General features: G+C 47.8%; 1 protein-coding gene across 2 annotated transcripts; it reads left to right on the top strand.

Annotated features, from left to right (window-relative positions):
• Positions 1–317: 317 nt before the first annotated feature.
• Positions 318–10,731, top strand: si:zfos-911d5.4 (uncharacterized). 2 transcript variants are annotated; one of them, XM_029135256.3, is made up of 7 exons: positions 318–717; positions 957–1,078; positions 1,172–1,272; positions 1,353–1,501; positions 2,031–2,259; positions 2,364–2,584; positions 9,713–10,731. In XM_029135256.3, exons 2-7 carry the CDS (start codon positions 966–968, stop codon positions 9,878–9,880), a joined length of 981 nt encoding a protein of 326 aa, XP_028991089.1. In that variant the 5' UTR covers positions 318–717; positions 957–965; the 3' UTR covers positions 9,881–10,731. The 2 variants fall into 2 exon arrangements, with proteins under 2 accessions (XP_028991089.1, XP_055360570.1); XM_055504595.1 differs by lacking the exon at positions 318–717 and adding an exon at positions 749–865.
• Positions 10,732–13,463: the final 2,732 nt, after the last annotated feature.

Genomic DNA, 13,463 nt, shown 5'->3' with positions numbered 1-13,463 from the left:
TGAGTAAGCCTGTGAATTGTATGTATATATATATATATATATATATATATATATATATATATATATATATATATATATATATATATATATATATATATATATATATATATATATAGTCTTCTTTTATGTATATAATAGTCTTTAGCCAGGTGTAAACGTCCTGATGCTTTTGCATCCCCACCTGCCCATTTGAGCCACCAGCTGCCAGTCCTAAGTCTTAATTGCTTAATTGATGATCATCAGCTGGACAGGTGGTGTTGGTGTGGAGCATGTGGAGTTCAGGGCTCCACAGTGACAAAGGTTATTCATAGTCAAGCCCAACGTCTGACCCTCAGCGTCAAGGCTGGAGTGACTGTGCTTTATTCAGCGTGGGAGTCCGAGCCAAGCGGAGCATCAGCTGATCGTCACATGAACATAGCAGGCATCGTTGCCCGAGCCAGGCCTCGCAGGGGCGAGTGACGTGCGGTGACGTCACGGCCCCGTGCGGGAAATCTGACGCTGCAGGTGGCGCACGTGGTCTGCTGTTTACTTCTTTCAGGAACACCAGGAACACTGGGAGCAGCTGGCGCGGAGGAGGGGCGCGCGCGGATTGTGGGTAGAGTTTCATTGCTCAGCATTTGGACGAGGACAGAAAACAGCGCCGGCTAAAATGTCGCAGTGATCCCGTCGCAGTTGCGACCTCAGAGATTCTCCAGACGACGCCGACCTCGGCAGCAGGTATTGTTGTGTTTGATGTCAGCGCACGAGGGCGTTGAGCACGCGCTCCGGGCCCAACTCTTTGTCCTGAACGAGTTCAGGTTCGCGTGTCGTCAACAAGGCAGCTTCAGCTGATGCCTTCAGGGGTCGTCGATAATTAATGGGATGTGTACGGTTCTATTAGTTTGGATTAAAATATGAACTCACCTTGTTTATTAACGTCAGACTGCATGGTTTAAACCATCTCCTTGTTTTCACAGAAGGCTAAAATGCTCGGGAGCCTGTTTACCCAGTTACAAGTGACCTCCAGAGGTTCAGAGAGAGAGCGAGGCCAGAGCCAGCAGCAGACGCCCGCCCTGGCGGACTTCATACGTCACATCAGGTGAGCGTGAAAGTTTTACACACACGATTTAGAACTCAAATGAGCATTTTAGCGCCAGCTCGTTGTTTTTATGTCCTCGTTCCTGCACTGTAGGAATCTGACAGGCCTCAAAAACAGCGACATCTACTCCAACCTGCGCGTCCCGGACCAGTTTGAGAACAGCGACGACGACATCAACGTCGTCATCCTCACTGGTCGGTAGCTGGGACGTCGAGGTGGAAGACGTCCATTCGTTCCTGATGAGTAACGCTTGTGACCTGTTTCCTGTGCGAAGGCCAGGGGATCTTCTGCGTGGACGTGAAAGCCTGGAGCGGCACGGTGTCCGCTCACAACCGGAAGTGGCACGTCCAGGTGAGAGAAGAGGCCCGAAACGTCACCAATACCTGCATCGAACAGGTCGAAGATCCCCTCAAAGCAATAACGGTACAAAAAGACACACGCACACACACAGAAATGTTTAAATACCATGAGCGCCTGAATGTCAAACTCTGCTGCGCTTCATTCAAGGTCCAATCGATTGTCCACCACATTGTTTGCCTCCAAACCTCCGCTAGGTTAAGAGATTCTGAGTCACCGTAACAATTTATATGGAAATTTCTAACACTACAGCGGCGCTTCCTAAACTTCCCAAGTGGATGCTCTTCACTTGAAAGGCCATAATTGTGGTTCTGGGGGGGTGAAAGCAGGCAGGTGCCTAAACACAGCTGTCACCAGGTCTGCGTTCATTTCCATCTGTATAGACGCTCACCGGGGCCCATGGCGTTGTTCAAACAGCGCCGCTCGATCGGATCTATTAACTTCATTAACCCACACAAAGCACACGCCGCTCAGCCGTCGTTTCTCAAATCGGGCGCTGTTGGGGATTAAAAAGTGCATCCGTGTTATTATACAACACGGCTGGTGGTGAACGTGTTGAAAATCCTGGTCTCGCCCCCCCGGTTGCTGCCTCCAGACCAAGGCGGCCGACCTGTGCGGCCATTTGAGGAGGAGCGGCGTGTCGGTGCGCCGGAGCCTCTTCTTCCCCAGGGTCGTGTTCCTCTCCCCAGACTGCGAGCTGGACGAGGACCTGAGGAGATCCAGGGAGCTGGTCTCCCACAGCCAGACCGACGACTTCCTCAGATCTCTGCGGGAGGGCTACGTGGCCTGGATATCGGATGCCCTGACGCCGTCCTGGCTCTCGGGTGAGCGGTGCTTTGAAATATTAAGAGTAAATACGCTTTTATTTGCTTCCAGCCGTTTATAGATTCCAGCAAACAGCCCCTTTCCCTGTGCGCGTTGCCCGCAGGTCATCTGTCGTACAGGCAGATGGACTCGGCGCGGGAGGTCCTGGGCCGGGTGGGAACCTGGGATCTGCTGCGGCTGCACTGCGGCGGGCTGCTCAAGGGCGACTTCCAGGGCTGCCAGTACATCGCGCTGGACCGGGCCGAGACGGACACGCTGGAGTTCTCCAGGGTCAAGGTCCTGTCTCCGGACCTGCTGCTGACGCTGCTGGGACACACTCCTCAGGTCAGTCGGCCGCTCCAGGACCAGAGGCGAAGGCTGGGAACGCTGGGAACGCTGGGAATGCCCTGGGAGGCGAAAGGCACCAGCAGGGGGCAGTGTGACTTTACAACCGTTACACTAAGTCTGGCACCTCACTGCAGAACAACCTTTTACACTTTTTTGGAAGGAACACCACAGGCATAATTAGTCAGATCATCATAACGAGTTACATTGTATTTCTCTGAAAACAAATCAATTAGAGATTTACAGGCCCTTTTTCCTAAAATTTGCGTCTAGTTAGAAAAGGCTAAACTAGGCTTTATTTTAAAAAATCTCATTCAATAATGTAATTTCCAATAGCACCAGTGTTAGTAACCACTTTGATGAGTGGCTGAAAAAATCTTATACACTTTTCCCTAATATCCTGTGTCACAGTTGGAGCTTATTCACATGGTCGCGTTGGTTGTTTTATTGCTTTTGTTTGGCTGTGAATGTGATCAAATGGTTCCATTGGTAGCATTTAAAATCAATCCATAAAAAGCAACGAGGCTTCAAGCAGGCAGCACCAATAAGGTCCGGAACGAGGTTCTAGTGTCGCCGTCCGACAGCGGAACACATGCGGGCTTTCCTCACAGACTCCACTCACCCCCACCCCTCCACCCCCCAAATCCCAGACTGCATGTACTCGTCCCCTCTTGCCTCCAGCTGCTGTGTATTTGATACATCACCCAACAATCATTAGACGGTCTCCAGTGGGTCGTAGCCCAGAGGGACACACGCTGACAATGACTCATATGCTCAAAGAAGTGTTTCTAAATGGATCCATGAGGTTTATGCTTCTCCTAATATTCTGAATATATCTACAAAATATGTATGTTGACTATCAAGGTGCACTGTTTACTATGTTTAAACAATGTAAAGACATGTGCACTCATGTCATTGATCTGCAGTAACCTCCCAGGAAAACTCTCAAACATTCAGACTTTCTGCTTCTTTGCTCCACGTGATTGTCTTTAACTAGATCCTGCTCGTGCGCAGCAGCTGCCGGAGGAAGCGCGGCCGAAGGGTGAGGGGGCGCAGCAACCCGATCGCTCCCCCAGGCGTAGAAATAATGCATGCGTCCGATTTGTTAGGTGTAAACACGCGGGGTGGAAGATGTGCGATGTGACCCAGAGTTTGACTCAGGCATGTGTTCGGCTGCGAGAAGTGGCACCGGGCGCGTCCGCAGAGCCACCACGGAGGCGCTAGACGTGTTCTCCTGTGGGCCCGGCCGGTTCCTGTGCCGAGAGTGGGATGTCTACGAGTCCCCAAAGTGGAGAATGATTGAGTGGAGTGGCTGTAATTTATTAATTATGGGCTATATTCTTAGAACACGGTTCTGGCTTCATTCAATTTGTATGGATTGAGGGGTAATTAGTGTGTGTGTGTGTGTGTGTGTGTGTGTGTGTGTGTGTGTGTGTGTGTGTGTGTGTGTGTGTGTGTGTGTGTGTGTGTGTGTGTGTGTGTGTGTGTGTGTGTGTGTGTGTGTGTGTGTGTGTGTGTGTGTGTGTGTGTGTGTGTGTGTGTGTGTGTGTGTTCTATTTATATTTTAATTTAAAGCACAGGTTGCTCATGTTGTTCATCGTGTCACCTGTTGTGATATTTAACAGTTTCTGCCAGTTCTTAGAATCTTCCGTAGAGGCTGAAATGGAGCCGTTGTCTCACACTGAGCCTATAGTGTCTCTACAAATTGCCTAGCTAAGAAACAACAATGTAGTTCCTCCGATCGTAACCAGACTACACCCCAGCGTCAGCTGATTAACAACAGACGCCACCGGGCCGAAAAGACGCAAACGCTCCGGCGACACCTCCACCAGCAAATATCCGCCCTCCGTTTCCCCAGAAACGCCGCGTGTCTCCGAGCGGCCTCGGATCCCAGACGGACCGGGCTCGTTAACGCGGGTGCACGCTGACATTCCTCGCCCCTGGGCCGTCTTCCAGGCTGCACGTGTCGCAGGCTGTAATGGGCAGACTGGTGCACCGCGCTCAGAGAGAAAAGGCCGAGAGGGGAGACATCAAGCGCTTTGTGGCGGTAATGAATAGAGGCGCACAAAAGGCCAGGAGCTGGCCATTTACTGAGCCTAAATAGATAACACAGCAGCCGCTGTGAATAGAAATGCAGCAGCGGTGTACTTTTAAATGTTTTATGACCACAGATACAAAAAGGTGCAGGTTTTACTTAGCAGACGTCAACTAAGAGAAGTTGAGTTTCCTGATTCTTAACAGATTGGCAGACCTGGAGGCCTCTGTTTTCATTTGTCAAGCACTCGTCTAAACTTCGTTGAAGGACGATTTCTGTGCGAAAAAGTTCCCGGGAGAAGTTTCCGAAGACTTTCCCAGAAAGGCCGATCGGCGAGTCGCCCAGTATTTTCCAACAAAGGCGAAAATTGCGGGGAAATTACCAGTATGTTCAGATTTCTGTAATTGCACCGTCGCTCTCAAAAGGAAACTGGAATTGGAAATAATTTGCGGCAGAGTGTGTGTAGGAAGCTACAGAGGAAAGCTAACCATGCAATTACACATGAGAGGAGTGCTGCAGAACCACAAGTGTCCGTAACGAACTAGCGAAGACACCAGCACTTATTCGGGGGAAGGCAATGATAAAAGCTGCCTTGTAATAGCATGTGATTAAACTTGGTAAAGTCCATTTTTTTTTACTGGGCACTAAGCTGCGGTGAAGAGTCCTGCAGCGTCCGTTTGAAGATGACTCAACGCGTCTCCTCTAAATACACCCCCCAGCTCCCAGCAGCCGTCATTTCCAAGGGCTCGTCAAGGGCTCTTTTGTTAATTTAGTTAAACATCAACCAGTGCAGTTCATGTTTTACACATTTCTACTTAACGCTGCTGGAGATTGACTTTCAGTACATTTGAATACATGTTTAAAACAAAGCTCAGAGCCATTAATATTCTTTACAAAATAATATTTTACAAGTTAAAATAAATACATATAAAGTGTCTTTATGAGTAAAACACTGTTCACACAAAATAATCTAGTTGACGTTTGGCATTAAATACGTCTGTAAATATGTTTTTTGAAATAAGCTGAAAAAATATTTCAAGCAAATCAATTCTTCATTTTTCAGTTGCAGCTCATCGTACATGGAGATTAGATACCTGTTGTGTGTGTTATCTTTGAGTTTCAGATTGCTCATTATATAAAATGTGACATCATCAGCTGTGAAACATATTTCTTGTTTGTTCTTGGTAAAAAAATGTGCTGATCAGTCATGGATTGCAGCTCTAATGATGTCATACATCGTGACAATAGCCCAATATTGAGCTGATGATTCTCTGGCAGCAGATGCTTTTGTATGATTTCGTATTTAGCAGAAACTTTCCTCTGGTCACGGGCCAAGACTTTAATTTTATCCCGGAAAGCTCGGCTATTTGTTTTGGGCCTTCAGGATATTACAGCGATCCGCGCAGCCAGATATGATCAATAGGGCTTCATGAATAATGAAGAGGCTGAGTGGAGCTGAGACACTTAATTACAGTTTCAAAAGCCATTCCTGTTAATTGAGGAGAATAAAGGTGGTGAAGTGGACCGAGCGGCAACATTAACATTTTTATCTTGCTGTTTTTATACAGCGAGGCTAAAAAAATCACCGGTTAATAACGGTTGATTCTGGGAGCTCAGTGTCTTCAGACCACCTGTGAGCAGACTATCGTTCTTTTAATGTGAAGGGCTAATACGCCGCATATCCAGACAGCGTGTGCAGCAGATACAGTATTTAATTGACAGCCCTGCCATCTGTTACAGTTATGTGAAATTATGGATAAACTAGTTAACAGACACTTTGGCCCATTGTCTGTTGTTTTGATAATCACCCTTAATAACGGACGGCATCAATATGGTCTTTAAACCTGATTTGGGAGGTAATGGAGTCAGATGGGCCGGTCAGTGTATGCTCTGGGGGTAATGCTGTTAGAGATGTTCGTAAAGAGCAAATTAAATCAGTCATAGATTGCGGCCTCTCAAGTCAGCCAGACAACCAGACCCATTGAGGAGAAAAGGGAGGAGATTCATATTTTAACCTCGCGCAGAAAATGCACTTATGCGGATGGAAATAAAGTCAGAGCTGGGTGAATGGATGTAAATGGTTATTGCCAAGAGTCTAATGGCTTCCTGTTAGCTGAGGCAGGTCGAGGCTGGAAGAAGAGACGCAGCGATTCAGAACTTAACTCGTCATTTTTTTTCTTTTAATTTCAGACAAATTCAGTTATTGATGTAGGAAGTTATGGGACTAAACTAAAGTTTAGGCATCTTGATGAAGGAGCTACAAAAAGAGCGGGCGTCAATTATGATGTTTGATTATTCAGTGCAGGACAAATCTCTGTGACTCTTCAGCTGCTGCTGTACGAGATTACGTAATTTACTCTTCCTTTATTAGAAAGCTCTGTCAACACAACCTCCTACAACAGCTGTGATTAAGGATTATTTCAGGTTTGCCAGCTTTTATTTTGGAAAAATGCTAAATGCTTGCACCACCTAGGCTTAAAACTAAAGAACAAACAAATTAGGAATGACAGTAATCCACGTTAATGTATTTCAGGAAACCTCTCAGCAGGGTGTTAACATCCATCCCATTCGACCTAATCGCCTCGTTAGCGGAGCACATCTGGGCCGACTCCATCGCGTTCGGCTCGTGGACAGAGGTGCTGCCGCGGAACAAAGAGCCCGCCGTCTGAGGGCGGTGTGTTGTTACGCGCACCCAGAGTTCACCTGAAACACTGCACCTGTGGCTCCGGGTAGCGGCCCGCGCCGACTGATCCCCAAAGCAGACGCTTTGACTTTATCAGGGGGAGAATCTCAGGCACACGCAGGCGGCGACACGTCCCTAACCGAGGTTGTATCGTCTGTACTGAGACAGAATGAAGGTCTACAGTGTAAAAAAGAGTTTGTGTATTTGTTTTCTAATTGGAAGCAATTAAATATCAGTGATGGAGGGAACTCTGTGATGGATGGTATCCGTTATTAAAGAGGGCAAAAGGTGAACAGGCAGGATTTATGACTATTAGCAGACGGTAAACAAGAAGTTTGTCTGTTGAAACCTGAGGAGTGATGTCATTCACGCGACCCCCGACCCCCCCCCCCCGCGCCACTGAAAGTGAGAGGCGGATCGGGGGCAGACACGGATAAGTGAGCTCTCAGCCCTTTGTGTGACACCCAGCCTTCGCCCGAGGGTCCTGTCCTCGCCGCGGAGCCGTGTAGGCGCACACTCAGGCCTGTCCACGCCCGAAATAGCAATGCCTCCCGTTCACCTGCGGGAGCATCTGCAGCCAGACGTTATTAATGGCACCTACTGATCTGTTGAACGCCGTGTGGCTGTGATGTAGAGCAGCAGCTAACCTGTTCCAAGTACGCGCGGCATCGTCTCAACACCCAGACGCTCGCCTCAAGTGGCTGAGGCGCGTCCAGGAACAGGCAGCGACAGCTCCTGTAGCGGCAGACGGGTCGTCAGGACCACACACAAGTCCCCAGTCTGAGGTTGGAGTGAACCCAGCTGAATCGACTGCCGTCCATTCCAAATAATCCGGCTACTTTTAAAGAATAAAACGAGTATTTAACGGCTGTGAAAGTGAGGTTTTTGCACCAAGTTATAGATATTGGGTGTTTTCCAAAGAACCATTAGGACGTAAGCCTGCAGCTGTGCTCATAGATACAGATGTGGACGTGTTGAGCAGCCTTATTTACAGCTGTGTGCATTCCCACATGCTCTCACCATACGACTAGTTCTCGGCTAAAATAACCGACCGGCCTTGCGTTTGCGTCCGTGCTCACGTTTGCCTCCATTAAATTAGATGAATGCTGATTATTACATGCTGCGATTTGTTAGAATAATTCCTCTCTGGTGTCTTTTGTGCTGGTTTATGTGCTTTTCTGCCACCAGCTGTCACAAAGCTATTTTGTCATGCATCCCAAATTAATAGACACTCAGTCGGGCTGAAGTGTCTGATGCTATTGTAATAGAAGCCATGTGGCATTCGGCCAAGGCTTCAATACAAGACACAATTGTTTAGCTTTTTTCTCTCTTTCTCCCTGTTTTAATGCACATTTATAAGTAAGTTAATGCTGGAAAGACGTGCGCCTGAAATAGCCGCGTCCTTTGTTGCGGATAATTAGGTTAGCAGCGAGAGTGTGCAGGTGTTGAGGGTGTGCTGTGCGCTTGTGTTGTGTTATCGACTTGCTCATATTCGGAGGCTGTCAGGGGTGTCGCACTTCCCATCAGCCCCAAAGCTCACCAACCTCTTCACTATTAAAATGATCACTTTCAATAGCAGACAAAGGAAAGAGGGAACATATCTAGTGCAGGGTATTTTCCCCACCTCTAATGCTTATCTGCCTTTTGATGTCGGTGTAATAAAAGGCCTATTGGGCTTCCACAATGACCCACAAAATGGACAAGGGCCGATATACTGGGTTCTGACTGTCGCTACCATTAACTAAAAGGCCCAGACATTATGGAGAGCCGGGGATGAAAGAACATGGAAAAAAAATAATAATTGAAAAATTGCCTAATGCTAAAGTGAAAGAAAATGGAACTGTGAAAAGGCACTGTAATATTCTGTTATCCCCTGTAAATGCAGCCAAACAAGAGATGCGGCGAGGCATTCTTTTTGAAATGGATGTGGTTCAATTACCTGCATGTCTAAATCTAGTTAAGGCCGTCATTGTCAGGCTCAAACATAACAGAGTTTTGATGTCGTGTTAAAGTGTATTATGCCCTACAACCTACATAAAATCAAGAGTCTGACTCCATTCAAGATGTGGAGGGGAATTAAAAACCCGCCGCCGTCAGGACGCGGTTAATTTAATGTTTGTTTACTTGGGCGCCGCTGTTTGGATCTTTCCTTGAATCGTGTCGAGCTGCACAAACAGGGTTAAGGGAAAATTTAATGGGGATTTAAATCCATTTGCATCCGAGTCGTGACCACACGCAAGGCAACAGCTTGTCTGTGCAGAGGTCAAAGGTGAAAGTCATGAATGTCTGCTCGGGGTGCAGCCAGGAGTCAGGAGGTCTCAGTCAGGGTCACGACCCCCAGACCGCAGCCTCGAACAACCAGGAACCACGTTCAACACTGATCCCGTGTCCGTCCCTTCCTACGTTTCAGGTCACCGTTAAGATGTACAAGCGTGGCTCTCAAGGCTGGCTGGGAAAAACCCTGAGCGCCACCACCACCATCCCCTCCAACACCTGCGTGATCTTCAGGATCGCCGGGGACGAAGCCGACGCTAGGATCCCGGCCAAAACCATCCACAGCATCACGCTCAGCATATGACGAAGCTGCTGACGAAGAAGAGGAGGGGAAAATGAGAACTAACTCTGAATCCTGTTTTTACTAAGTGCCTTTAACCGGCTTCGTTTGGATCGGATGCTGTGAATTTTATGCAAAAAGTAGGAAAAACCAAACACTTTACCCCTCAACAGCAACACTTTGTTTTAGAATAATTAGCCTGATTAACTTTCTCCTCCTCCACGTTTAGAGCTGGCCTCGCTTTACACCAGCCATCAGTTGATCATTACGTTGGCTGATTGTGTCACGTCGGTTCAGGGCTGAAGTGTTTAATGTGTTAATTGTCGTGGTTGAAGCCAGGAGGCGGCCTCCGCTGTGGGGTTGAGAGGCTGTGATGCGCCTTTAAATGCTGCAGCCGTAAGGCGTTTTATTAGCAGCCGCGTGCGTCCGAGTCGCTCTCCACCGGGTGCCGGGCTGCGCTAACGGCTAGCGCTTGTAGCGGGCCTGGTTGTGTGGGAAACGAAGCTGCTTTCATCAGCTAATGCAATAGACGGAGCTGTGTGACGGTGCTATCGCTTTGCATGGAACGCTCCCCTGGAAAAGTCAAACGTTCGAGTATTACACTGCATTAGGTCCTTTTCCAAAGCACTTAGTCTATAATGTCGGATTATCTGGGATGAAAAGCAGGCTGTTTTATGGAAATCTGTTAACTTCAAGGTGCATGTAGGTTTTATTGTTTGGGTGTGGATAAATGTGTTTTTTTTTTTTTTTTAATCAAACCTGAAGCACTGAAGCGTGGCTGTTTTGTGTTTGTGTGCGTCTGTGTGGGTTTTTAGACATTGTGTCATGAAGTGCTCCTATGTTCACCTGTGTTTTAATAAAAAGGTGTAACGATGCGACGCGTCCCGTGATTATTTATCTGTACCGCGTCCCTCGTCACCTCTGGATCATGAGCTTTGGCGCTTCAGGAGGGGCTGGTGCCGCGCTTGGACATGCGGCGCGTCTCCAGCGCTGCAGAGATTAGGGACGGACGACCGGGCGCGAGGACAAAGCCGCCTCTGTCACGCAGCCTGGTGGCGACTGGGAGGAGGCGCTGGGCGGAAATGGACATGGAGATCAGGCCAGAACACAGTGCGACAAGGTAAGCTGATCCAGGCTGCGGTGCCTCTGGAAACGGAATCAATGAAGGTTCTGTTGAGGAGGAAATCCTGGTTGGTAGCAGAACAAACTTCTCTGCCTGCGGCCTCTCTGGAGGTTACATAATATTGTGCCGAGGAAGGTTTGTGACCTGCTGCGGCCAAGTGGCCCCGAGAAGAACCAAAAGTCCTGACCCGACAATGCGGCCAGGTGTCCAACTCTGACCTTTAGCCGGCCGGCGCCGTTCCCAGGGTTGTCGGGTCACGTGACTGGTTTGACCTTTCCTTTGTAAATGACATGCAATTGTAGAAAGGCTCCGACATGAAGCGCAGGTCGTTATCGAATGACACGCGTGAAGAAGTGAGCCGCCGTTTCCGTCATTCTGTGGGATTCATCCCTGCAGCGCTCGCGGACTCGGGCTCTTTGCTGTGAACGCTTCCCTTCACCTACTTGAACGCAGACGCTATTTGACAGTCGATTTGCAAACTAAACAAACAGTCCGACCCCATCGTGTGAACCGCCCTGAGTCTTTCTGAGCGATTCTGCTGCTTCAGTTTGCGCACGGGTTCTGATCGGAGCTGAGGTCAACATCCTCTAATATCTTCTGAGATACAAAACTGTTTCATCTCTAAAGGACCCTAGAGACGAGGGTTGTGTACTGAGAGTCTAACCCCACGGGAGAAGCGCTGTTTACTCTAAGTGGGGAATGATTAGGGATAACTCCTGGCTCTGATTGTGGCCCAACATAAACACAGCATGAATACTAACATGCACCGAAAATCTCCCACTCTGTGCAATTGCGGCATCACTTGACGTATTTTATCGGCATTTTGAATTATGGAAACTGAATAATCATCAATAATCAAAGCATTTGGTTTGATAGACTCATTAGTGGTTTGAGGATTTGCATACGACACTGATCTAATTGACTCTGATGATGCGAAGGCAGGCGCTAAACCCTCACAGTGTAAAACATGCAGCTCACAAATACAGGCAGTGTCTGATTCACACGTAAAAGCGTGAGATCGTTCTTTGCAGCGGCGCTTATGTAAAACTGCCGTACCAGAGGGTTAAGAGTGCTCATCATTAAAAAACGCACAAATGTCATGTTGTGAAAAATCTTTTAATGCATTTTACAACAAGTGCAACTGTGGAGGGGGAAACTACTACATTTTGCAGGCTTTTGATGAAAGCCCACCACCCTCTATTCTCTGAGCGCTACTTTGCTGAGCGGCAACAAAGCTTCCTGCCTGAAAGCAGCAGAACCCGTACCCGATTAAATGTTTCCCACCCCCTGCAGATGTTCAAATTAATAAAGCCACTCAGACGAGTCATAAAGACACTGTTGAATGTTTATTCACGCACTTCAGTGTCCGATAAAATGAAAGCAGAATCTTTCAATTTTGTGTTCGCAGGAAATAAATAAATGGACACGCGGGCACCCACGGGCAGGGGGCTCCAGGAATTAGCCCGTTTTTAAACAACTCTCAAAAGCAGCACACTTGTAAAAACCTACAGGACAACAAAAGACATGCTGCAGTGAATGAAATGAAGCTTCCTCGCCAATTACTGCTGCGAACATGGCGGCGCTGGGGCTTTTTGTGCCTTTCTCCCCTTGTCCCCAGCTATTGAGAGGGATACATTAGCCAGGCGGGACGGACGGACGGACGGACGGATGGAGTGGAGAGGAGCAGAGCGCAGCTCACTTCATACCTGGTGTTGCAGACCTTTCGCACACGATCCCACTTTTTACGAAATACCTGCTCATTTGCTTTCGAGACAAATGTTTTTTTGGCTAAAATCTAGGATGAAACTCGTGTGTGGTTGAATTTTCCATGGAACTGCTGGGTATTTGTTGACGCCTGTATGTTTGTAGTCAGAGGGATGCTGAGTCGCGCCTTAAAGCAGTCCCGCTGCTCTTTTCATCCCCCAAACAATCGGTTTTCCTTCTTCTTCAAGCCCATTTTCCAGTAGCACCCAAAGCATGATTGAAGTAAACGTGGATTTGGTCAACAGACCTCTGAATTAAACTTGTTTCTATTTGAAATATGAATATTGTATACACAAAGAATATTTACAACCTAGACAACAGAAAACCCCTCTCCATAAATGCTTTAGTTTAATTTTGACCTCTGCTTCTTTTAACCTGATGCTCGCTGCAGTGTTATGTGCTTATTACTTTTTATGCACTTGCCTTTGGACGAACTCATTGAATGCTCTTTATTTTTATGGCATTGCCGTCAGGCTCTGTAGGGCTGCAGCTATGTGTGACTATTAGCAAGGTTAATGCTGCGGATAACCACATCCATCATTCAGTTTCATTACCGCTGTCCTTTGACCTGTTCCACATAATGTTGTCAAATGTGTCAGGCAGCAGATTATTGGGAGGTGTGATGATCAATAGATGCATAGGGGAGCGCTGCGTGCAGTGCTGCTGGCATGGCTGCAGAATAAACCTCATCCAGCATTCTGCCTCCTGTCACAAATGTGA

This window comes from Betta splendens, chromosome 19, assembly GCF_900634795.4.
Source record: "Betta splendens chromosome 19, fBetSpl5.4, whole genome shotgun sequence".
Taxonomy (NCBI): domain Eukaryota; kingdom Metazoa; phylum Chordata; class Actinopteri; order Anabantiformes; family Osphronemidae; genus Betta; species Betta splendens.
Note: the sequence above shows the minus strand (reverse complement) of the source record. Positions and strands in the feature narration are given on the sequence as shown.

Coding starts and splice junctions, on each gene's coding strand:
- si:zfos-911d5.4 (XM_055504595.1), top strand. Junction 2,260..2,363: donor GACGCCGTCCTGGCTCTCGG/GTGAGCGGTGCT, acceptor CGTTGCCCGCAG/GTCATCTGTCGTACAGGCAG. Junction 2,585..9,712: donor TGCTGGGACACACTCCTCAG/GTCAGTCGGCCG, acceptor CCTACGTTTCAG/GTCACCGTTAAGATGTACAA.